The sequence below is a fragment of the Pantherophis guttatus genome, chromosome 3 (genome assembly GCF_059756535.1).
Source record: "Pantherophis guttatus breed Tessera chromosome 3, ASM5975653v1, whole genome shotgun sequence".
NCBI lineage: Eukaryota > Metazoa > Chordata > Lepidosauria > Squamata > Colubridae > Pantherophis > Pantherophis guttatus.
This window is the reverse complement of record NC_142065.1, coordinates 86,373,070-86,398,510: the sequence shown is the minus strand read 5'-3', so window position 1 is coordinate 86,398,510 and position 25,441 is coordinate 86,373,070. Positions and strand designations below refer to the sequence as shown.

General features: G+C 37.9%; 2 protein-coding genes across 4 annotated transcripts in view; one reads left to right on the top strand and one right to left on the bottom strand.

The window, feature by feature from the left end:
- Window positions 1-456: 456 nt before the first annotated feature.
- Window positions 457-18,316, bottom strand: GCLM (glutamate-cysteine ligase modifier subunit). Its single transcript, XM_034437304.3, has 8 exons — window positions 18,206-18,316; window positions 14,206-15,636; window positions 8,304-8,369; window positions 6,326-6,410; window positions 5,181-5,237; window positions 3,296-3,498; window positions 3,099-3,213; window positions 457-2,207 (listed from the first exon to the last, which is right to left on the bottom strand). The coding sequence occupies exons 2-8, from the start codon at window positions 14,329-14,331 to the stop codon at window positions 2,035-2,037; spliced, it is 825 nt and encodes a 274-aa protein (XP_034293195.1). The 5' UTR covers window positions 14,332-15,636; window positions 18,206-18,316; the 3' UTR covers window positions 457-2,034.
- A 1,407-nt stretch (window positions 18,317-19,723) lies between these two features.
- The window catches only part of LOC117677238 (very-long-chain enoyl-CoA reductase-like), a 41,587-nt gene continuing 35,869 nt past the window's right edge, over window positions 19,724-25,441 (top strand). For all 3 annotated transcript variants that reach the window (XM_034437302.3, XM_034437301.3, XM_034437300.3), the window contains exon 1: window positions 19,724-24,174. In XM_034437302.3, coding sequence (XP_034293193.1) covers window positions 24,148-24,174 — 27 coding nt within the window. In that variant the 5' untranslated portion in view covers window positions 19,724-24,147. The remainder of the gene's footprint in view (window positions 24,175-25,441) is intronic.

Below are 25,441 nucleotides of genomic sequence, written 5' to 3'. Positions count from 1 at the left end.
ATAGATATTTAAAGGAAAATATTACTTCAAAAAGAAATCCTTTTTGCAAATCCTTTTTGGAAAAAGCTTAACAAAGGAGATTTAGAAACTACCAGCTATGTCCTGAATGTCAAATGGAAACTTCATAGCCATTACAAAGTTCATTTTAAATTAAACAATGTACAGTAGTTATTTTACCTATTCCATGAGACTTAACTCAAAAGGTTCTGCCTGGAAAAAGATCCCCTTTCCTCAATCCTGCCAGGAACATGTTCTGCTTTCACCATTACAGTGGATTGCATTTTTTGAGGTAACAAAATACTTTAAAACAGATTACAAAAATAGTAGTAATAATAAACTATATTTTATGTGAAATTTTCAGCAAGCAGACCTTATGGAAGACTAGTAGAGAATTAGGAAAACAGAATCTCCCCAACTATCTCCCCAAACTGATTAAGATTCAAACAGTTATCTGCATTTTTTGGATCAAGATTTCTTTTAATCCATAATAACTGCAAACTAATAAAACATTCATTCATTACAGAAATTTAACATCTGACAAACTACAGAAAACAGCTGCTTTCTACAGTTCAATGCACTTTATATTCCAATCCAAATTTTACAAAAACGAAAGTTCTTTTGTATATTCAGTAACTTTTTTTATCTGTATATATATATATTTAAAGCAGCACATCAAAATTTACTCCAGAATGTTTTCTGATAAATTTGATTTCAGTTGATGTACTCAGTTTTTAAGGACTTCTCCCAACTAACCTGAAAATGGCCTCATGGCATTAAAATTCACTAACACCTCAATGAGCTCAATAGAACCTAGTTCCTGGTAAAGGCTGAAATTTGAATTAAGAATGCTTTTTCATGCTTAATATATTGTGGAATTCAAAACACCACCACCTGCTAAATTATCTAATGCAAAATTATTTTAATATAAAGTATAAGAGGTTTCCCTGTTGGAATGGATCCAAGTATGTGAATATGGTATGAAAAACATAATAAAACGTTTAGTAAAGCTATAACATTTTCTTTATAAATTAAAATCTTAAAATCCAGGTAAAGTTTGCATCCCTTACATAACTTTCATATTTGCATTAATAACACAGAAATACACAATAAAATGGCAAAAATGTACATTGTTGAACTACTGAAATCTCAATAAGCAAACCTCTTTAGAGATAATCTGAATTAAAATATTCATTTAACTGCAGCAGTTTTTAAATTAAACTAAGTGCTTAAGACCATTGAATCAATTTATTTTGAAGAAGCCACAAACTTCAAAGTAATTTATCTGCACCTCTGGTTGTTTTTAAGAATTCCTAAAAACGTCTAAGAAGCTACACTCAGTGCAATGCTGAAATTTATATATACAACTTTTTATCTTTTTCAAAATATAAGTATGTTTTAACTTCAGCAAAACCAATTTTTAAAAAGTTAGTTCTACTCTTCACTGGAGCCATATAATTCTGAGTTTAAAAAAATCTTCTGAACATATGCCAAGAGAAGAATACAACAAACATAACAAAGATTGTGCATGGCTAGTTAAACTCTGGTAAGATGTTTGAGGCGTAGTGAACTGAATATAAATTCATGACTCTATTAAATATTTCACATATTTTTACCACTTGTGAAGTCACCTGCTTATTCCACCAAAATGTGGTTTATTTAGTTTTCCATCAGCTCAGCAGCCATAAAGTATACCAAGTCAATTATGCCTTACAAATAAAAATACTTCAATCAAAATATAGCTAGCTAGATTTTGAATTTATATTAGTCATTAAAATATTCCAAAGATTACATACAATATCCCTAAATTAGTAAATTTTAATGAAAAACAATATTGTTATAGGTGAGCCAACTGTTCTCAACACAGATCACTATATAGTATGTGAAAGTAAATGAAATTGAAAGAATGGGCTCAAGAGTACCAACCCATATGCAATCTGGGTTTTATGATAATTTTGTCGATTAAAAAACAACTACTAGGTTCAATATGAAGTAGAGATAGGGTCTCTCTGAAGTAGCCAGTTGTCAAGATCAGTGTTAAGATGATGGGATCCTTTTAGCTTGCAAGATGTAGCCCTTGGATTTGATAATCCCTCTGCTTTTAACAATGACTGAATACCGCAGAAGCCAGAGTGGAATCCATTCATGCCCCTGGCAATCTGGGAGGCTTTCCTGAAGAGCTTCCTGGAAACCTGTTTCACAAAGCAGTTCTAAGAGTTGAACAGATTATAAGAATAATATTTTAGTATATGTACTACCAGTATTATTTGATAAAAAACACATATCCCCAAACACACTTCAGAACACATTGGGTAGCCTATTACAGGTAATCCTTGACTCACAACCTTTAGTTTAGTGACCATTAGAAGTTACAATGGCACTGAAAAAGTGACTTTCACACTTATGAATGCTGCAGCATCCCCATGATCAAAATTCAGATGCTTGGCAACTAGCTTATATTAATGATGGTAATGTGATCACGTTTTGCAAATTTTTGACAAGCAAAGTTAATGGGGAAGTCAGATTCACTTATCAACTATGTTACTAACTTAATTGCAGTGATTCACTTAACTCTGGCAAGAAAAGTCATAAAATGGGACAAAGCTCACTTAACAACTGTTTCACTTACTAACAAATGTTGGTCTCTATTATCAAGGACTATCTATATTTTATCTATGTTTAAAATTAATACTATTTCGCCTACCCCCAAATTGGGGCAGAATTTTTGGTAACGAGCTGATATTTTCAAGATGCTACAGCTTCAACTGAGACTTCTGAGGTTGGAATTCTGTAATTGAAAATAACCAGATCACCGGAGGCATTTTTGGGGCTTTTAATTACTAAAATCCTCTTCTACACTACTCATCATAAATATAATCTCATGTAATATATTGTTTCATTTAATGAATTGGTATTTTGCCACCATCCCACACAATGTAATGGAAGCAAAAAAAATTTCAAAGGTTTTCCAGGCCTTGTTTTCATCCTACCAACCCACAGTCAGAGGGCTTTAGAAAGTCTTCAGAGACTTCAGATTCATTAATAGAATTGTTCTTGTTTATTGAAACAAGGCAATCCTCAGATTCTTAAGGTGACATTACCTTTTGGGTCGTTATGAGTTAACAGCTGAATATCAAATTCTTTTGCGAATAAAGTCAGATCTGGTGGCATTACACAACAGGAAGCAAGATTCACTTGGTTACTACTTGGTTTCACCTAAAATAAATGAAATATTCAATATGTAATAAAGTTTGTGTTTTAATGGAGTTGAATTCACAATGAGCAGCTTCTTTCTTACCTGTGCCCACCTGAACAGCTGTTCTAGCAATGTTTTATCTAGATCAGAAGTCCCTATGGCAACAATCTTTTTGTTCTGGACTAAGTTTTCAAGCTCTGTCCAGTAAGGTTGTAAATATTCTAAAGAAAAATTAATTCCATCTTCAGTTGGAGGGGGAGAAATGATCACAGAATCTAACTGGTCAACACCAAGAGCTGAACATGCTAAAAATAAACAAAGCAAAAAAATTAGACAAGGAATAATTTTATACACACTTTTAAAAAGCAGAAATAACTTATCTGTAATTCATTTATTCAATCCATTATATTTATTTTATATCACATTCTATGCCAGGGGTGTCAAATTCAGGGCCCGTAGGCTGGATCTGGAAATAGCAAAGGACCAGCCCGCAGTGCCTCTGCTAGAAAAAATGGGGCGAAGGTGCCCCCCCCCGCAACAGCTTTTGGCCTCCAGGGTGGTCCAGGAGGCCTTCCAGGCCCAAAACAGGGCCTCCGGAGTCATCCAGGAGGCCTTCCAGGCCCAAAATGGGGCCTTCAGAGTGCTCCAGGAGGCTGTCCAGGCCCAAAATGGTGCCTCTGGAGCACTGCAGGAGGCCATCCTTGACTCAGAAGGTTATAAAAAAGAGGAAAAGTAAAATATTTTATCTTTCACGCTTGCAGGATTCTGCTACTAGCCTATGTCAATAATTTATAGTTCTAGTCTTCCTATGGAGTCAGTTTCTTGATCTGGTCTCTCTCTCTCATAAGATGATTAAGTAGATTAAGTAAGTATTAAAAAACCAAAATCACAGAAATGTACGCCTATTTTTATAAGTTTATAAAACCATGTCTACGGAGGTGTGGTTCTGTGTCACGCCCACCAGGGCCACCCCCACCCGCCCCCGGCCCTCCAAGGTCAAACCCAATCCTGATGTGGCCTTCAATGAAATTGAGTTTGACACCCATTGTATGCAATGCATCTAAAAAAGGTAAAATATAAAAATAACTATAAATTAAAGCAACATAAAATGAAGTTTGCTTAAAAAAAGATGAGGAACATAAAACCAAAACCAAAAGATACACTCTCTAGCAGAATTATTAATTCAGGAATGGATTAGTCAACAGAATTCTGAAATGTTCCATTCATATCATCCCGATTACGAGAGTTCAGTATGGTCTGGAGGGCGAACAAAATGATCTGGAGCTCTTCAAGTATAATTCACTCACAAACCAATAATATTTGTATATTCCTTCAGCATTCATACAGGTACAGCTTTTTGACAGTTGTAAGAAGTATGTCATAAAATACATGGTAAAGTGATTTAGACTGCAAATGCCACCATAGGCCTGTGAATCTACAGATCTTCAGAATTGTAAAGATCCGGCAAATTCATTTTAACTTGCAATGAAGTATCTATACAAAAAGGAGGGAAATGTACTGAAGGGTAGGGGAAAAAACTAGATTTTATAAGTAGGCTTTGAAATTTAGCTGTAAAATAAAAAGTTACTTTCAAAGCTAACTGAAAAGTTAACATGTCACCCATACCTTCCCTTATACACTTCTCCCCTTTCTACATTCATGCTTTTTTTCTCAGTAGCCTCAAATAATTTTAGCATGTTATAAGAAAAATAAAAGCCTAATTATTGTCAAGGGGCACAGAAGACTTTACCGTAAGAGCACTCGAGTTTACAGTCTGTTTCCTTTAGTGACACAAGCTTGCATTTACTTCTCTAGAACAAAAGGACAATCTTTGTTTTTTGTCAGCTGTAGTTCAAGGACAGAAAGGACATGAAAGTCTTTTTTTAAAAAACTTGAGATAAATCTGTCACCTGTTTTAGTTACAAAAGCATTGTACAATGTACAAAATATAACTAGGCAATCACTCAAATTTAGATTTTGAACTTACTCATATTGACTGCTTCTCTGATTGATGAGGAGTTTGATCTTGTGACAAAGAGCTTTGCTGAAAATGAAAAGGCGATCGTTAACAAGGAAGGCAAGATCACGTTTTTCTGGCTAAACATAAAAGCTCAAGGATGTATTAAGGCAGTGGTCCCCAACCCCCGGTCCGCGGACCGGTGCCGGGCCGTGGAGTACCTGGCACCGGGCCGCGCAGCGGCCGGGGGACATGAACGCTGCAGCGCAAAGGCTCCTGGGCCGTACGCAAAAGCTCCTGGGCCGTGCGCAATGGGCCGTGCGCAAAAGCTCCTGGGCCGTGCCCCCACCCCTGCGCGCGCTCAGCGGGCCGCGGCGATAAAAAGGTTGGGGACCACTGTATTAAGGGATATATTTTCAGTGGCTTACCAGAGTTTTTGTAAAAGAAGAAAAATGTTCCTGGCATCTTCAGTGAAAGGTAGAGAAAAAGTTTTGAATCCAACCATCTCCAAAGATATTTGGTTCTGCTGTCAAATTGCACTTACCATTAGATATTTTTTATAACCTTTTTTGTACCTGTTCCAATTTCTCCAAATTCTTCTGAAAGTGTGGGACTCAGAACTACTACTTCTCATAGTTTGAAAATTATATTTCTATTGCATTTATCTTTTTGGCTGTCGTTTCATGTATTCAGCTTTTGATTCAATACAATTCCATTGTATTTTTCCATTTATTGTTCCCATCTGGAAGTCCCCCATTCCTGATTTCAGTTTCCTTTGCATACTGTCTGTTATTTTTTTCCTATTTTTATATTATTTTCAGCCTACTAATAAGGACCTATCAAAATCATTTATTAATTTATTTAATCAAATTCTGAAACCACCCATCTCCCTCACAGAGAGACTCCGGGTGGCTGAATAATATTTAGTTCTGATGATTTGCACAGGTTCATTTTGTAACCCTAAGCTTTGATTTAATGTAGAAATGCCACTAGTATGTAGGCACATTATTAGACATAACTATATTAAACAGAATTCCTATTCACCAAATGAATGTCCATTTCAATCCCACGTTTTGATGCTCTGTAACCAAGGAGTTTACAAGTAACACGAGTTAAGTAAAGTAAGTAAAGATTATTCACATTTCTGAAACATCGAGCACAAAACTGATTTTTACCTGAAACTTTCAATTCTTCTCTTTCTTCAGAATTAATCTTTTCTACTGCTTGTGGGAGAGTACAGTCAATAATGTCTGGAATTTCCTGAAATAAATATTTAAATATTATTTTTATCCTGAAATAAATAATCATGAGCAGCTTTCCTTTTGGGGCAGCTAAGCATTTCCAATACACTGTCACCTGCAAAAAACATAATGACACTTTAACATATATTTTCTCTCTATGTTCAGTTTTTATAAAACAAAGTGGATATCCAAGATAACAATTTATGACGCCTCTTGGTCTAAGGTTATCCCCCTGATCCAGAGGGGCTAACCTCTAATTTGTTTATGCTTTTATGTAAAACTGTAACAGTAACAGAGGTGGAAGGGACCTTGGAGGTCATCTAGTCCAATCCCCTGCTCACGCAGGAGACCTTTACTAGGAATGCAAACCGCCGAACTTCCAACCTTTCTGATCGACAAGCTCAGTGTCTTAGCCACTGAGCCACCTAGTCAGTAACTGGCTGGCATTATTAGTAAGGAAAAGCAAGACACTGCATCTTGATATGCATCTCATTTACAGGTCATATGTTCATTCTCAGTTCTGAAGACACGTGTACCGTACTGTAAATGGGCAGCAATCTCCCCTTCCAATAATTCAGCTTCAAAGTACTTTCTACAGATTTGTGTTGCTGGAGTTTTTTAATGAACACAAAGAGATCTTGAACACCCGTAAAATCCATTCACAAGTTTGCTTTTTTAAAATGAGGATGGGGTGGGATACCAACAGACTGGCAAAACAGAGCACACAGGAACTAAATAATCTCACATGTACGTATGGATGCTTCAAATAATCTATAACTTCCCCATTAACTGCAAATTTTAATTTTCCAAAATTATCAAATATCATCAGATTTTGATAATTTTGCAGCTTTAGTATATTTTAAAACTACCAGAATCTACCAAGAGCATATGCACCAGGACAAATTCCTTATCTGTCCAATCACGCTTGGCCAATAAAGAAAAAGAAAAAGAAAAAGAAAAAGAAAAAGAAAAAGAAAAAGAAAAAGAAAAAGAAAAAGAAAAAGAAAAAGAAAAAGAAAAAGAAAAAGAAAAAGAAAAAGAAAAAGAAAAAGAAAAAGAAAATAATTGAATTGAATTGAATTGAATTGAATTGAATTCTATTCTATTCTATTCTATTCTATTCTATTCTATTCTATTCTATTCTATTCTATTCTATTCAGATTTAACCTTTGGCCTGTTTAGATATAAGGAAAAAAATATCCAGACTGCATAAGTGTTTCAAATGTGGAACACTGCCAATTCCTGTTCCACACAGACTTGATGTTCTTATTGTATCTTCAATGATTCAAAAATAGATGCAAAAAGCATACAATAGACACTGAAACAATTTTGAAACAACTAGGAGCAAATGCTTGATATTTCTTGTTTTATTTTTACTTCAGGGTGCCCACTGCTGATAGGTGAAGACAGACATACTTTCATGTATATTCCTTAATGAAGTACTTTTTATTTGTAAATCTTGACTAGAAGTAGTAACAATTCAAAACTGATTTATATTACACAAGCTGTTTTTTTTTAAAAGCAAATTATCTTATTCCCAGTGAGTGAAATATTATTTATTTAAATAATTTTTTTTCTAATTTATTTTGTTCTTATTTTATTAATAACAATATTTTTGCTGAGTTTGTAAGAAGTGTATTTGTAGAAGTCAACAATCCCTACATCTTCTTCAGTTGATTTTACTGTTTTATTTAGTAGTTCTTATGTTAATTTTAGATTTCATTTTTATATTATTCTGACTTGCTAGTCTTGACATTTTCTGTTCCTAATATTCTTTTCAGTTACCCTTTTATTTAATTTAATCTTAACTGTCTGGCCTAAAGATCTTTACTTGTTTTGTAATTTCTTTGCGCTGGTTAATGTTTATAATAAAGAATTTTATTGATTAAAGAAATATGAAAGGATCGCTTACCTGCATCGGATCAGGGCTGATTTTTGAATTCCATTCATTTAAGGTTTTCTGAATGCAATCCCGCAGCTGTAAAGAACATTCCAATATTAACATTTGGTTTCTGTTATTCAATGTAAGAAATAAATTAAACAAAAAACAGTGTAAAAATAACTTTCCAGTATTCATCTATTCCTTCTGCCCATATATGTAAGCGTTATGAATTATAGATATCATAATTTACATAGCACAACCAACATAAGAGCAAGCAGTAGATGGTACATTTCTAAACTGTTACTCATAGGCATTATTAATAAAGTGGATATATTCTCTTTAGTGCCAAATGGGGGCAGCACTCAGCAAAGTGAGTAATCATAAAATAGGTATGGTACTTACTTACTATTTGATGGGTAATCACTTGGGAATACCAGGGCTCTGGGCTTAACAAAGGAATCAGCTCTTGGGAAAAGCAAGGGCAATTCACTTAGGTACTGTTGTCAAGAAAATGGCATGAATATACCTATGAAATTACAAGAGGCTGAACTTGACTGAAGACTTTAGTAAAGGGAGCAAATAAACTGTCCATTTGGGAAACTATATTCTGAATCAAAGATAGCATGCTGCTTTTTATAACATTCTTCCATTGTTATCCCCAAGAAGTATCATCAACGCTAAGGCCATCCTTGTGAACTTCCTGGACATATCTGGTTAGTTATAGGTGTCACAGTATAACTAGACTAAACTGGCCATCAGCCTGATCTATTACCACTCTACTTACATTTCTAAAATCTCCATCGAATTCAGGAGTTTATCAAAAGGCAAACAACTAGGGAACTGGAATTATTTGATCTCTTCTTCACTATAATACTGGAGAAACTGGAGAAGCTTCATTGTGTAAATCATGATTAAGCACAATGTCTGTTTGAACTTACCCATTAAGTATGCATTCCTGCTTAAAAATAATACCTTAACCTCATTAGCCATAGTCACAGTAGTTTGTTTACCTTTCTAGATCCCACCAAACTGTGGAGTATCTGAAGACAAGTTTAAGTTTATTTATTATAGCTAAAGCTATTAATTCTCTTCTCAGCTGACAGACACAGGCCAAAATGAATTGTGATATCTCTTTTTAAAAGAGGGGAAAACCTATCACTTTTCTTGCTACTAATTATCTGTTGTCAAAGAACAGTTCACGGGTGCCATAAATACATCCAATGCCAGCTGCACTGACTGCCAGTTTGCTTCCAATTCAAGGTGCTGGTTTTAACCTTTAAAACCCTTCATGGCATGCAACAGGGTTCCCTGGTTACACCAGCCTGCCCCACTAGATCTGGCAAAAAAGGTATGATGCAGGTGTGAGACCTTCATTTGATGGGTCCCAGGAGACCTGCCTTCTCTGCTGTGGTGCCCTACCCTATTGAATATTCTTCCCTCCAAAATGAGACTAGCTCTTTTATAGTATTCCCCAAGGCCCTCAAGTTTTCACTATGTTGTCAGGCCGGGGGGTGAGGGTGGGGGTGGGGGGGTATCACAGGGACCTACTCAGATGGCTCCATTGTTGAGGTATTTTATCATCCCTCTCTTATGGGTTGTATTTTCACTTTTTAATAAGGTTTTTTTTAATATTGCAATTTTTTGTTTTTATTTATTGTTCTTATTAATTCTTGCTTGCTGCCCAGAGTTCCCAATGGTGAGATAGGCAGCTATATTATTTGATAGATAAATAAAAATCCTAAACTTCAAACTGATAAATTGACAATAAGAATGCATTTTAAACAGCACATTTGTCTATTATTTATTGATGTCACTTTGGGCTCGGTAGGTTCCTTTAATAGGAAACTAATAAATAGTACTTAAAGGTGGCTGGAGGCTGTTCCTCTTTGTTTTTATTTTATTTATTCCTCACATTTCTATACTGCCTATCCCACCTGTGTCTCTGATTGTCGGTTTCTACCAAGATTCAACTACATTATAAATAAATAATTAATAAATAACACCTCTGGAATTCTGAGTTATAGCTCGCGTGTCCTCCCTTGTTTTAACTGGCTCTAATGCATGGCATTTATCTATTTGTTTATCAACTTTACACAGCCGACCACTTCACAGTGTGGCTCCAGTCTAACCATTCTGTACTGCCTTACAAAGTCTCTAAATAGTAATGTGCATTAATACCCACAGAACTCAATGTGTTCATGGATAGTTCTCCTAACTGTTGAAAATACTTCCAGTTTGGACTGGTGATTTTTCAAAATATTGAATTTGGGAGAATCTTCCACTCATACAGTTATCTGTTGAGAAGTTTCAACATGTTAAAACAATTCCAGGATTACACTTAGCTTTTGAAGAGTTGGACAAAGCATCTAGCATTCATTACTAGCTTGCATGAACTGAAAGAACACACCCAAAAAAGAAACATACGCAAAGACTGCATATGCAGGCCAAGATTAGAAGTGTGCAATAAGTGTGCAAGTCTCAAAAGTATTGTCTAAGAAATGAAAGGCCTCTCTTGTATTAGCTAATATCAGTGTTCATGACACCGCCAATAAACAACAATGGTGTATAATAGGCCAGAAGGCTATTGGGAAAATGTTCTGTGGTCGGATAAGGCTAAGATAGAACTTTTTTTTGGCTTGAAGGTAAAATGTTAAGGTTTGTCAAAAGGTAAATACTAGATTTGAGCATAAGAACAAATTTTTGAAACATGGTAATGGCAATACCTCTGGTATGCCAAAAATGGTTTGCTGCCTCTGGACCAGGACACTCACTAACAGAATTATGAATTTGGAATTGTTATTAGCAAATTCCACAGAAAAATGTCAGGGTATCTATCTGAAACTCAAGAGAAATTGGCTCACGTAGGAAGATAATGACCCAAAACACACAAGTCGTAAGACCAAAGATAGGTTAAAGCAGAAGAAAACCAATGTTTTGAAATGGCCAAATCAAACTCCCGAGCTTAATCCTATAGTAATGTTGTAAAAGGACTTGAGGGAGGAAGTTCATGCAAGGAACTCCTCTAACACCCCCGAGTTCATGCTGTTCTACAAAGAGGAATAGGCTAAAATTTCTCCAAGCCAATGTGCAGTACTGATTAACATTTATCAGAAATGTTTAGTTGCAGTTATTGCTGGCCAAAAGGGGCTTACCAGTTACTGAAAACAAAATTTGCATACATTTGGCACGCAGGTAATATAGCTCTGGATCATTTTCCTCAATAAACAAATGAACAAGTACAATGGTTTTGAGACATTTAATTGAATTCTATTTTAGTTTTAGGATTTGCATGGAAAGCAGACTGCGTTTAAGGTCATATTTATGCAGAAATATTGAAAATGTAAAAGGGTTCACAAACCTTTACGCATCACTACATATTATAAAATGTATCTTAAAAATTCCTTGATTAGTAAGCCAAACTTTAATTAATGAGTTTTAAATACTGGGCCAAAGGAAGTTTGCAGTAAATATAAAATACTTGAGCATAGTTGATAAAGTAACTTTGATCCAATTTTGTTTGCAGGTTTATTCTTAACTATTACATCCCATATTAAGGTAGTTAAAAAAAACACGAAGTGCCTCAAGTGTTAACATCTCACAGTAGGTCATACTTCCACAAATGACCTGGGGTTAGAATGTGATTTCCTGCTTTCATTATATCAGGATTCCATTCTGCAATTACAGCCAGGGTGAGGCAAAGATATTTAGCAAATACATGCTGCAACAAAACTATTACACAGTTCAAGCTGCTCTCATTTTATATTAAGATAGAAGTATATTAGAACATTTTAAACTGAAAAATAAAACAGAAAAAATTATCTTTTTAGGTGTTATTTTGAGTATAACAATCTAACCCGGGTCTTAAAAGAAAGGCAGAGAACTGTGTTTCCCTATTATTATTATTATTATTATTATTATTATTATTATTATTATTATTATTATTATTATTATTATTATTATTATTATTATTATGGCCATGATGCTAGGAGTTATCTTTGGCAATGTTTATAAATCCCCAGATTAAGGCAGGTTTTTTAAACCTTCATTATAACTTGCTTATCAAACTTTTGTCTGTTCATATTCCTGGCTTGAAATGTAAAATTCCAAATCAACAATTTGGCCCTTACATGTTCCATAACATGCCACTATTTCCGTGGCTGGATGAAAATACTCTTTTACCTTCTCTTCCTGAAGGCGTTTCCCTTTACCAGAAAGGCACCTTTGTAGTCTTACCTCATGGGCAGGAAGCACTGCCCAAGTTTTACTATAACTTTTATCTCTCTGTTATGGAACATGTTGACTTTTGTGGACTCTATTTTGCCAGTGTACAAAAGCACCACCTAATAATAGAAAATTTCCATTTATCACAAACTCAATCACACGGAGATCGCCACAATTAATATTCATCAGGTTGTAACATGTATTTCTTAAAAGTTAAAAAAACTATCCTATACACCATTTGTAGATGGTATAGAGTAGATACGTTGTGTATGTGTACAGTATTATATATAACTTATGATAGGACAAACCAAAAAGAAGAAACAAAGGAACGGCATTATTATCCCCAATTAGAATAAGTTATATGTTTTCCACATGCAACAAAAATTTATACCCCAAGAATAATGGGTTGGTTGCACTTCTGAAGCTATCCATCCTGTAGCAACTACCATTAACATGCTACAACTCTCCCTGCCCATGTATCCTGCAGCAGTGCCAAAAGCCAAGCCTCTGTATCTCTTCTAACAATAGTACAGCAACATTTAAATATTTATTTACAACCTCAAATATCTGGGAACATTTTTCCCTAGCAGGAAGGAGCAAAAGAGTGGAGGCTGCAATATGGAATACCCCACTATGGTTTAACAAGAGGTTCAGCTTTATCTCGAGACCTGAACAGGGATAAACTTTTTAATTACACCCCATGCAATCAGCTCTACAACCATACAATGGATGAATGCTGTTAATAAGTTTATTACTACTGTACTACTACTATATTCCTTACTATTGCTATATTTTTATGGCTACTGTTTATGTCCACAAACACTCATGTCTATGTAGAGACAAGTACACATTCCAAAGTCCTGTAATTAGTATAACACTTTATGAACCTGGACCCTGTTCTTCAAACATTTATGCCATAATACATGTTAATCTTTGTGGTGCCACAAAGTTTTACTTCAATCCATTCAAAGTCAATTATTCTGACAGATACCAGAGTCAGACCTTTGGAAAGTTTGTATACATCTATTACACAACCAAGTCAACATACATATAATTATTATAATCTGTATACAGTATATTTTATTCATCACTTGAATGATGGAGTTTGATTTTTTTTAAAAAAAAAAACTTCATTCATATCCCGATTTTTTAAGCGTTTTAGGCTTTACAGCAATTTTGTAGCTTGTTCCTTACCTTTGAACTCTACCTGACTGTCCTTACATGACTTTTTGTGTCATAGTTAAGTCCAGAGTTCTTTCCATGGCGACTTTTGATAGGGAAGGCCCAAGCAAAAATACCCTATATGTTAACAAAGCAGCGTTTTATATAGATGGCTTGCTAGATCAGGCTTAAAGAGACTCGGTTAGCTCGCTCTGCAGTTAGGCGAAAGGAACAAACCTACATTCTGGGACCTCCAAACCACCTTTATTATGTAGGACGGCAGTGAAATCCATCACAACACGAGGTTTGATTTTTTTTTTTTTTTTTTTGCCCTAGATCCATCCGCATTCACCCGAAGCTATTGGGGGGGGGGAACCCCCAAAATATAGGCAAATGTCATTCCGCGCAACCCGGAGTCCACCTCCGTCCATCGTCTCGTCGGGAAGGCATCACGGGACGCCCCTTAGTCGCCGCCTGTCTCCCCCCCCCCTCTACACACATATACACACACACAAACACACACACCAACCATCTCTTTTTTTAAGCTCACCTCCTCGCTGGGGGTGGCCGGGCATTTCTTCCGCAAGCGGCCCCAGTTGAGCAGGTTGCCGGTTTGCAGGTTGAGGGTGCGCGCTTGTCTCAGCAGGACGGCCGCCCGGCCGCTTTCGGTCCCCATGCTGGGAGTCCCGGATAACCTTCTCTCTTTCGGCGAGGAGGAGCCGCTATACCGGCCGCCGGGCTCGGTCGGGAAGTCTCTATAAGCGCCCGCGAGTCGCCTCCTCGGAGCGGATGACTAAGCAAATAAAAGCGCTCGGTCACCCTCCCAATCACATGGCTCGGGGACAATAGGGGCAGGTGGCCGGTCAGGGCAAAGGAAAGGAGCGGAGGCGGCCGCAGCACCAGCGGGGCTCTGGGCAGCGGAGGCGGCGCGTTGCCGGGAAGAGCCTCAAGCGCTGAGCGCCCGCTTTAGCTCCTCCCAAAAGAAAGCGCAGCCCCGCCGCCGAGCCCCACGCCTCGCCGTCAGCGCATGCCTGAACATCCCGAGCGTGAGTCGTAGTTGCAACGGGTCCCCTCCGCTTTCCCGGAGACGAAAAGAGCGTTGAGTAGCGACCTCTGCCGGTTGCCGGAGGCGTTTCTACCTCTTCATCACCCACACCCGTATTGTACACACACAGGCTTGCAATTCATTTAGTGACTGTTCAAAGTTACAACGGCACTGAAAAAAGCGAGTTTTTCACGCTTAACGACCGTTCCTGCATTCCCCCCCCCCCATTATTAACATGATCAAAATTCGGACGCTTGGCAACTGGTTGCAGGCTTCTGGGGGTCATGCATTCAGCTTCCGTAGCCTTCTGACAAGCAAAGTCAATGAGGGTGCCAGATTGATTTATCCATTGTGTTATTGACTTAACAAAGGCAATGGTTCGCTTAACGGTGGCAAGAAAAGTCGTAAAATGGGGCAAACTCACTTAACAAATGTTTCACTTAGCATCGTAAATGTTGGGCTCAATTGTGGTTGTAACTCGAGGAGTACGTGTACTTACTTCAGTTTTAAGTCTGAGGGTGTCTTGCGTTGGGATGCTCTGGAGGGGCCTGTGACAATTTGCCATGGCCAACTCACCACGGGATAACTCGCTGCAGGACAACTAAATCAAGGAAACGGTTGAATAGCATCATTAAAGAAAGGATGCCAAAGGGGGGAGAAAATGAAATATGAATGACAAAAATTAAAATATATTTTAAATAATTGAACTGAATTGTTCAATTGTTCCGCGGTAAGTTGTTCCATGGCGAGTTAGGTGCGGTGAGTTGTCCCTCGGCGAGTTGGCAGTTGTGAGTTGGCCACAGTGAGTTGGCTGAGGCAAATTGTCCCATTCCACTCTGGAGACTCATTCTGCTTTGCTTCTGTTTAGCGTCCGTTTTCATGCTTAATCTTCTATTTGGTCCCACTGTCTTTCTGCTGCAGTATGTAATCCGATTCCTAGAAGAGAAACGACAACCACAAGAAGAGAAAACTTTTGGCACCCTTTGATGTTCTTCCAGAGTCTCATTTCACTACTTATTTATTTATATCATGCCTTTATTATTTTTATAAATAATTCAACCCAGTAAGCATATCTAATATTCCTTTCTCCTTCTGTTTTCAATGTGCTATTTGCATGGTTTATCTCATCTCTTATCTTATGAATGTGAATGCGAGAATCTGAATTCATTCATTTCTTAGCAATTACTTGTGTTGTTTAACCGATCAAGAACCTGGAGGAATCTTTTACCTAACTCTGCATCCAGCCCACGTATGAATGGGACTGTTTTACTTTGTAGAAATATAGTACTGTATATGCTATTACCAATATTGGAAAGACCAGAGACAATCAAAGTCCCCGCTTGTAACTTTTGTTCCTACTTGGATTACACAACAATCTTAGATTCAGATAATCCTGTATCTCATGAATTTTCAGAATTCTTAATTTTGTTTACTGTAAAGATCAAGTCGTTGCTGAGTGTTTTTATTTCTCAGCCGTTTTGGAAAATAAGTTCTAAATAATTACAGAGTTACAAACCATTTTAAGTCATTATTTCTTTCGACAGACTATGTAATTTGTATTACTGTGTAACCAGGAATACTGTATATCAGCAGGGCTGACGTGCTGTTAATTCCTACTGCTAGCTCTCAGCATTCCTGAAATTTACTTCGGAATGGAAAGGACTAATTGAAATGGTTGCCTGTTGCATCACTGGATGATGTAGTGCCCTGTCCTTCCAACAGATTCTGTGGGGTAAAAGGATTAGCTAACTATATTCTTGCTCACCCTTAAAAAGTTTTTCCATTTCAACTCTGCATGAGTTATTGCTTCAATTGTCAGAACTATATCCTTGTTTTAATTTGTTAAAACATGTGATTAGGTAGCAGAACTTTAGGCAATGCTTTTTAAATTGATTATATTTTATGGGAATTCAAGAAGTAAAAACACCTTCCCTGCCATAGAATTTTCCCTACCTCTTCATTTTTATTTTTTTCCTCATACAACCAAGCTTTTTAAAAAAAAAACAAAATAAAACTCAAAAACACATGTCTCACAGGATATATACCAATTAATTCAAAGCCAAACCACTGCCTGATTATCTAATCATTAGCCCTCTGCTATATCATTTGTACACCTGGCACAGAAAGATCCAAGATTATAATTTCTTCATATTCTCACTTTCTACTCAAAAGTAATTACCGTTGAGTCCAGCAGGGTTTATTCTCAGCTAGATTTAATACAATATTGCAGTTTGGAGTTCTATAATAAAAATTATGATTTAATATAATAAACACAGCTGCAAGAATGGGATCAATTATATAACAGCCTGTATGAAATTAAAACTGAAATATTTCTGATACTTGGATTATGTAATCCCCCTTTTGTGTGAATTTGATACAAAGAATGCATTCTGAACTTTGGAATTTGCTGCTTCAGGCTTTTATTTCTCACTGTCTATTGGTCTCCAATAATGGTTAACAAAATCTTGGCTGCTTCCCAGAGTGCTGCAGTAAAAATGGAGTGAATATATTAACAAGAGCACAAGGTGAGAGGATAACATCTCATTCTAATAATATACCAACTATTTGTTATTTAATATTAGTATGTCATTTAAAAATGAAGGAACATAAAAGTTATCTGGTGAACACATAATACAGTTTTCTATGTATATTAAAGCAAGTTGGAAAACTTTTGTGTGGCCAGGGAGACATGATTTCTAGATCATTTTCATCCCAGTGGTGTAAACCTATAGGGGAATTGCAGTGATAGGATGATGTAATCAAAGAGAGTAGAGTTTTTTTCTCGATCTCATTTTGTGGTTGGCTTTTACAAATGTGGAAAGGTATATCAAACCTTCCCAAATAAGAACAACTGAGAAGGAAGTGGAGCAAATGAGCTTTGGAAGTCGCCTGTATCTCACCAATTTTTCCTCCCTGTATTCAAAGTTTTATACTGGCGTGTTAATATGTGTGATCAATTACATTTTAAAAGCATATGGATACCATGGCCCCTAATAATATAAGCGATTTTAGGACCTGAGATGTCAAATAGAAATTTGCTGTTAATAATAAGATTAATAATGTGACTTGTGGCAGTACCTGGAAGCAAAATAGAAGAGAAAGAACTAGAGAAGATAACGCAAAGGTGCTTTTTCAAGAGGCAACTAGATTTTCTGGTTTTTCTTTGAAGATGTAAAGAACTGAAGAGGCTTCTTGGATGAGCAGTGAAATGTCTTCAAAGAAAAACCAGAAAGTCCATTTGCCTCTTGAAAAAGTACCTTTGGGACAACCATGACCTAGATGACTGAGAATCTCCATAGACATTTAGAGGAGGTAATAAAATACAAAAACCTGCAAATAGAAGTAGAACAAATGTGGGAGAAGAAAGCAAAGATAGTACCAACAATACAATAATAGGCACCTTGGGCACAATCCCCAAAAAAGTGGAGCACCACTTGAACACCATAAGCATTGCAAAATCACCGCCTGTCAACTGCAAAAGACAGTTTTACTTGGAACAGCTTACATCTTGTGATGATAACTTCAACGTATCCACATCTGCCTATCCCAGGTCCTTGGGAATGACTTGATAGGTGGACAAAAAATGCCGAATCCAGTCTGAACATCTGGCTGACTGTCCATATAATATTATGTTAATATGTTAATAATAATGTCGGTTCGAAAGAGGTTGTAATGTAAATAAACAATAGAAAATCACCACAGTCATTAGAATCTGAACATTCCAACAAACACCAACAAATCCAATCAAGAGCATCAAAACATACCGTCGTTAGCTGGGAAAGGCCATGCAGGTTCTGATTCCATTAAAAGACAAAATACGGATGTTACATGGCATCTGAAATCTCTATGGCTGGATTTTCAGATTGTTTGGATTTTACCAATAAGATGAGAACCAGTTTGGGGTAGTGGTTAAAGCACAAGGCTGCTAGAAATGGAAAGACTTGTGAGTTTTAGTTCACCCTTAGGTACAAAGCCAATTGGGTAACTTTGGGCCAGTGATTTTCTCTCAGCTCTAGGAAGGAAGTGGTGGCAAACCTCTTCTAAAAGTATTGTCAAAAAAATTGCAGGGATTTGTCCAGACAGTCATCAAGAGTGTAACTAACTGTAAGGCATGCACGTGTGCACCCGTGTGGGTGTGCACACACACACACACACATTACCACCACCACTATCAGAAAGACTTCTCCTTCCAGTAGCCACACATCTAAATCAAGAGGTAATTTTGCCCAAATAATTAAAATATTTCAATCAGCTGTTTGGTAAAGAATCAGAAAAATCTATCAGTTTGGAGATCTATATCCCTGATCCTCCACTGAAGTATAATTATGACTTTATTGGGATGAGCTAATATTGGAAAAGCTGCAGTAAACCAGATACAGATAGGAGTAGGTAATATATTTAGTATATTACCTACTCCTGCCATAATTGAATGTAACTTTCTCCTTCAAAAATTAAAGAAAGGTTAGCGGAATTAAGTAAAAGACTTTGCTTCTCAAAAACTATATTTTTATTTCTAATCTTTGCTTCAAGTCTGAAACCTGTTTACTGATCCAAAACCACTATCTTTTAAAGAAAACCTGCTTAGATGCCTAGCCTTGTTTATTGAAGATGATACTCTTAACTTTCACTCTCTGTGATATATTCTTAGCTTATTCCAAGAATATATCAGTTGTACAATATCAAATACTGCCTCAGCCTCACTTAACTAATGTCTGGTTTTCTTTACAGTTTGAAAAACAAAAAATGTTCAGCAAATGAAGGAAAGCAGGAATGTCCATATGTGTGTGCTGATTTAAGATAATGGTTTATATGGCTATAAGCCATACCGAACTCTTGCTATGGGAAAAGGGTAACTAACACTGAAAGAGAATTAATGCTTAACAGTTAATATTTCATAGAGTATGCACTGTGCTTTTAGAGTGAAAACCTTTACAGAGCAAATATCCTCTCACAGAAAAAAAATCCCAAAATATATAATCAAATCCTGAAAGCAGTATTTATTACCTAATAATTTAAATTTAATTTTTATTTAATTTTTTAAATCTTTTACTAAAACTCTTGTGTCTCTTTGACTGTTTGTAACCATCAATTGGAAACAATAATATGTCACAGGGCAACAATTTTAGAACCAAGGTACCTCAAATGGGCTAATTTATAGAATAATGTCAGGAGACCCATTACTCCCATGGAAGTGAAATATAGGACAGTTCTGGCCACACCGGATGCAGTTAGTCACAGTCACATAATCGTCATTTCCAACACTGCCTGACATTCCCACAAGTTAATGTGGAACCTGGCAGGAAGTGTAAATCAATCATGATTCCTAGAGCTCCCTGACAACTTCCCACAAGCAAAGATGATAGAGAACATTGGCAGTGGGGAAGCTGGCAAGGAATGTTGCAAGTTTGCTCAGATTAGTCTCCCCCTCCCTAGTTTCTCTGCGCTTGTGCTGTGCTAGCGACTGGCACAATTCCCATGCCCCTTCCTGATCTTCGCTGTAGATCCATGTGTCTTCCCTGATTCATGTGGAACTTCTTGCCTACATCTATTGCACTGGTGTTCCCCAGGCAGAGTACTAGCAAACTACTTAATTTCTGAGGTTATCAGCTGAAATTAAAGTTAGCTACATGCTACCACAAGATCAGATTTTTTTAAAAATAGCAATGTTTAAAGTTCATTCCAAAATAAGTACAGTAATATGATTTAACACCTTGAGCCCTGGTAGCGCAGCAGACTAAAGCACTGTTATTAACATCAGCTGCCTGCAATTACTGCAAGTTCAAATCTCACCAGGCTCAAGGTTGACTCAGCCTTCCATCCTTTCTAAGATAGGTAAAATGAGGAGCCAGATTGCGGGGGCAATAAGCTGACTTTGTATAAAATATACAAAAGTATGAAAGCTATTGCTTAATGCATTGTAAGCTGCCCTGAGTCTCCGGAGAAGGGTGGCATATAAATCAAATAAAAAACAACAACACCCAGCTCCTACAAGTACTGTCATGTTGGGTGCTATTTCCTGGTCTCAGCATTTCCTGCAAATAGAGTTGGGAGCTTTCCAAGGAACACAACTAAAAGGAGAGATGCTGCACTTGTGTTAATACGTTTTGTGCAGCACTTCTTGCAATGCTTTTTACTAGTCCATTCATTATTGTAATATACTTTATATGGGGCTGGCCTTAAAGATGATCCATAATAAAAAAAGGGCCACACAGCCCCATAAATTCTTCAACTGAAGATATTCATCGAAGCATTTGAGGGAGCTGAAAGGGAAGGGGAGGGTGGGATTTTGTTTAAAACAATTTTTTGTTTTTCTATATTTGGGATTTTAGGGAAGCTGTTGTTGAATAAAAAATATTGTTATATTCTGCTATTTTATGCCTTAACATTAATTAGTGATTATTATTCAAATGTACGGTTATGTACAGCATTTTAATAAACATTTGCACATTAAAGGTAGTCCTTGACTTATAACCATAGTTGGGACCAGAATTGGGGTCATAAATTAAGTTACCACATGTCCGAACTCAATTTTACAATGACTATAAAGCAAATCGCCACAATCGTTAAGTGAATCATGAGGTGGTTAAGCAAATTCACTTTCCCCAATGGGTGCTTTTTGTCGGAAACCAGCAAAATACTATATATGGTAAATCACTAATACTTGACTTGGGTGTTGCAACTGGTTATAAATTCAAGACGGTTGCCAAGCACCTAAATTGCAATCACATGACATGGGCAGTGGTGGGATTCAAAATTTTTTACTACCAGTTCTGTGGGCGTGGCTTGGTGAGCATGGAATAGCTTTGTGAACGTGGCAGGGGAAGGATACTGTAAAATCTCCATTCCCTCCCCACTCCAGGGGAAGGTTACTGCAAAGTCCCCATTTCCTCCAGATCAGCTGGGACTCGGAAGGCAGAGAATAGATTGGGTCGGGGCCAGTCAGAGGTGGTATTTACTGGTTCTCTGAATTACTCAAAATTTCCGCTACCGGTTCTTCAGAACTGGTCAGAACCTGCTGAATACCACCTTTGGACATGGGGTGTGTGTGACATTTTGCTACTCTTCAGAAGTGCCACAAAGCACCCTTTCTGAGCCTACCCAAAAAACTTCAGCACAACGGTACATGTATAATAGTTAGTGTTTATTGTGATGGAAAGATTCTAGTTTACCAAATTTTCTTCATTTATCTTACACAATTTAAAGGCTGCTCAACTCTATACAACTCTGAGTGACTTTCAACTTTAAAATCAAGAAGCAATAAAATAAAAGCATAGATCATACACAAGAAAACAATCCACAATATGCAAAAGTCTTACGAAAGCTCAACATCCACTCTATCCCTGGGCCATTTTTTTTTCCAATTATTTTCTGAATATCATCAGGATAGAAGCCATATGGACTTCTGGAGGAGATGCTGTTCTAGTGGGCAAACTGCAATAAAGAAGGCATACTGGTAGTCCTTGTTTAGTGACTGCTTCATTCAGCGACTCTTCAATTATAACAGTGATGAAAAATTAACTTTATGGCCAATCCTTTAAATTTACGAATTGCAGGTCCCTGAAGCAAGGTAAGCTGAATTATGTTCATAAGCACATTTGTGGTTTCATTTAGCAGGTGCTCTGCTTAACTGAATTGTCAGTCCCATCTTTGGCTGTTAAGTGAGGACTAGTACTTTATAGGTCCCAATAAAGTGCATTTTCTTCCTATTCCAGAGTAGGAAAATATTTCAGCAAACAAGCCTTTAATATGCAACATGGTTCAGGGGTTCTATTGTTCACACAGTTCTGTTGCATAGCGATGTAATTCATGTCTTCTCTGGCTAAAACTACAGTCTTAATGTTACTCATGTTACTAAGCATGGGGAAAACTGCCAACAGAATATGTCAGGGTGGTATTTTTATGCTCAGGACTTCTTGTCCAATCAAGATTTCCCCCCCCCCCAAAAAAAATTCTAAGGTTGATTTCTCTACCAATAAATGACAGCAAAAGAATTAGAATTTTATTTCTCTTTTGGTTGCCATCTAGTGGTCATCTGGATTAGTGCAGTCCAGATTCAGCAATAAACAATGCTGAAAAGCCAGCCTGTTCAGGGCACTTGACAATGTAGGGCCTATATATATTGTTGTTAGACTAAATTTTCTAAAATGCCTGGAGAAAACCAGTTAAATATCCCTCCTAAACTCTAATAAACAGGTCCTGAAGCCCAGCAGTAGTTATTCCACCAGGAAGACTCTCCTGTGGAGAGCCATGGGGGCATTACGTTTGTTATACAAGAGGTCCTTGATTTATAACTTTTCATTTAGTGACCACTCAAAGTTACAACGGCCCTGAAAAAAGTGACTTGTGACCATTTTTCACACCGAGGCAGCATCCCCATAGTCATGTGATCAAAATTCAGACACTTGATTGCCGATTCATATTTATGACCCGTTGTAGTGTCGCAGGATCATGTGATCCCTTTTTGTGACCTTCTGACAAGCAAAGTTAACGGAGAAGGGGAGATTCGCTTAACAACCCTGCCACTAACTTAACAATTGCAGCGATTCACTTAAGCAAGGTCGTAAAATGGGTAAAAAAAAATCACTTGACAAATGTCCCCCTTAGCAACAGAACTTCGGAGTTCAATTGCGGTCGTAAGTCGAGTTGGAGAAAAGGACAACCTAACTGGCTGTGTATGTACCCTTTTTGATTGTGTGGAGTCTTGTTGTCCGAGTGCGTACGTGCGTGCGAAGCGAACTTGGCCAAGGAGAACCTTTGACGGCTTCGCTCAAAACTGCTGGCCGCTGAGAACTGAACTGGCGCGGCGGCGCCTTAGCACAAGAGTCCCAAGTGTGTGTGTGGGGGGGGGGGATTCTCACAACTACTTTAAAAACATCATCTGCCATCTGTCAGAAATGGTGTAGGCAGGGTCTCCTGCTTGGGCGTGTGGGGGGTGTGGGGTTAGACTAGATGACCTACAAGATCCCTTCCAACTCATCTGTTAGTCACGTGTATCTGCGCGCACGTGTATCCGCAAGCAGGGTCCCAGCGACCTCAGAGCAGCCGACGTTCGTATCCCGAGCCGATCCTGTTTCCCGCTTTTTTTCCTCGGGAGCCGCACCTGAACTCGGCGCCTCGGGGCTCCAGGCGGCCGCAGGAGCAGCAGCAGCAGCAGCAGCAACAACAACAACAACGCGCAAGGAAGGGAGGGAATGACGGCGAGGCGGCGGAGCGCGCGGGGCCCTCTCCCTCCTCCTCCTCCTCCTCCTCCTTCCATCCCTGCAAGGCTACCTCCTGGGCGTAGGGAATCGCCTGATTGGCCGGAGGAGCTGCCGGGCCCCCAATTAAAGTGCAGCCGCGGAGCTGCGAGGATCGTCGGGGAGAAAGGAAGACCCGCTCCCCGCCGCCCGCCGCGGTGGCATCTTCTAGATCGGCAGCTGGAGGGCGCGTAACGGGATCCCCGGCGAGATGGGTAGCAGAATCACCTTCTTTGAGGTGGGTGTCTCGGCAGGGACGGGATGAACTGGTAGCCTCTCCCCCCCCACCTCCCTTTCCCACCCCGATGGAGTGGGGAATATCCTCGGAGCGCCAGTGTGCCCTTCTCCGGATCCATCCATTTGGGTGATACTCAGTGTGCCAGATCGCGGGAGCAGGAAAGGAAGCGAGCAGGGAATCTCTCTTTCCTAACCACCTTTCCGCTTGCCCTGAAGCTACCCAGGACAACCACCAAGGGTTGCTCCGGCTGTTTTTAAGCATAAGAAGCCTTTACTTTGCTATACTTGTCTCTGACAGTGGTGGAACAGCACTTTCCTTGTGTGGTTGCTTCGGAGCACAGCTTTAAAATCATCCTTAAAGTAGCATTCTTCAATCTCTGATCTATGGCTTGCCCTCCAAAGGGTAGTTAAGGACCGCTTCCTCTTGAAGCACAGAGAAGATGGGGTTAGGGTTAGTTACACAAACTGTATCTTTGGAACAGTACTCTAATGGAACATGCATTCTAATGATAAAGACACTTTTGATATTCACTTTAGACAAGCATTTCCTGGAGGCAGGTGTTTCTCGGATTTGAGGTCAGGTTTACCACCAATTCATGCAGATCTGGAGAGTTTTGGCTATGTTGTGGGGGGAAAAAAACACCAGTTCTTCTCAATTACTAGTCAATTGCACATATGTGGGAATTGCTTTTGTTAAGGCAGGTTCCAGACAGGGTGGATGATTTTTTTCCACTTCCCCTGACTAAATTTTCAAAAACTTTTCAAAGGAACAAGAAACAGGAATATTCACTGATATAATTTATATGTTTGCATTGTAGTTTACTTTTTACGTTTATGTTGGCTGTCTTGTAATTTGTAGCGCTTAAGTAAATACCAATAGTTGAAATCTTTTATTTTACAGTAAATGCATTTTGGACCTTTTCTTACCAGCATTATACTGATATATTGAAACTCACTTCTGAATTGCATTCAGTATTCCTGTAACACTTAAAGCTACTAGAAACATCCTTTAGAAGTAGAATACATGTGAAGCATAGTTCTGCTATGCTTCAGAATATTTAACTTTAACTGTTTTCCATTTAACTATTTTCATCACTCAACACATTTATTTTTATCTTCTTGAGAATTTAACTAGAGAAGTTGGAATGCTTTAAATATTCCAGAGCATTAACAACAGCCTTAAGGAGGTTTTTTTTTCTATTTAGAAAAGTATAATTAGTGTTCTTTTTGCTTGCAAGTTTTACAAGATGGTCAAACTGCCATTTCCC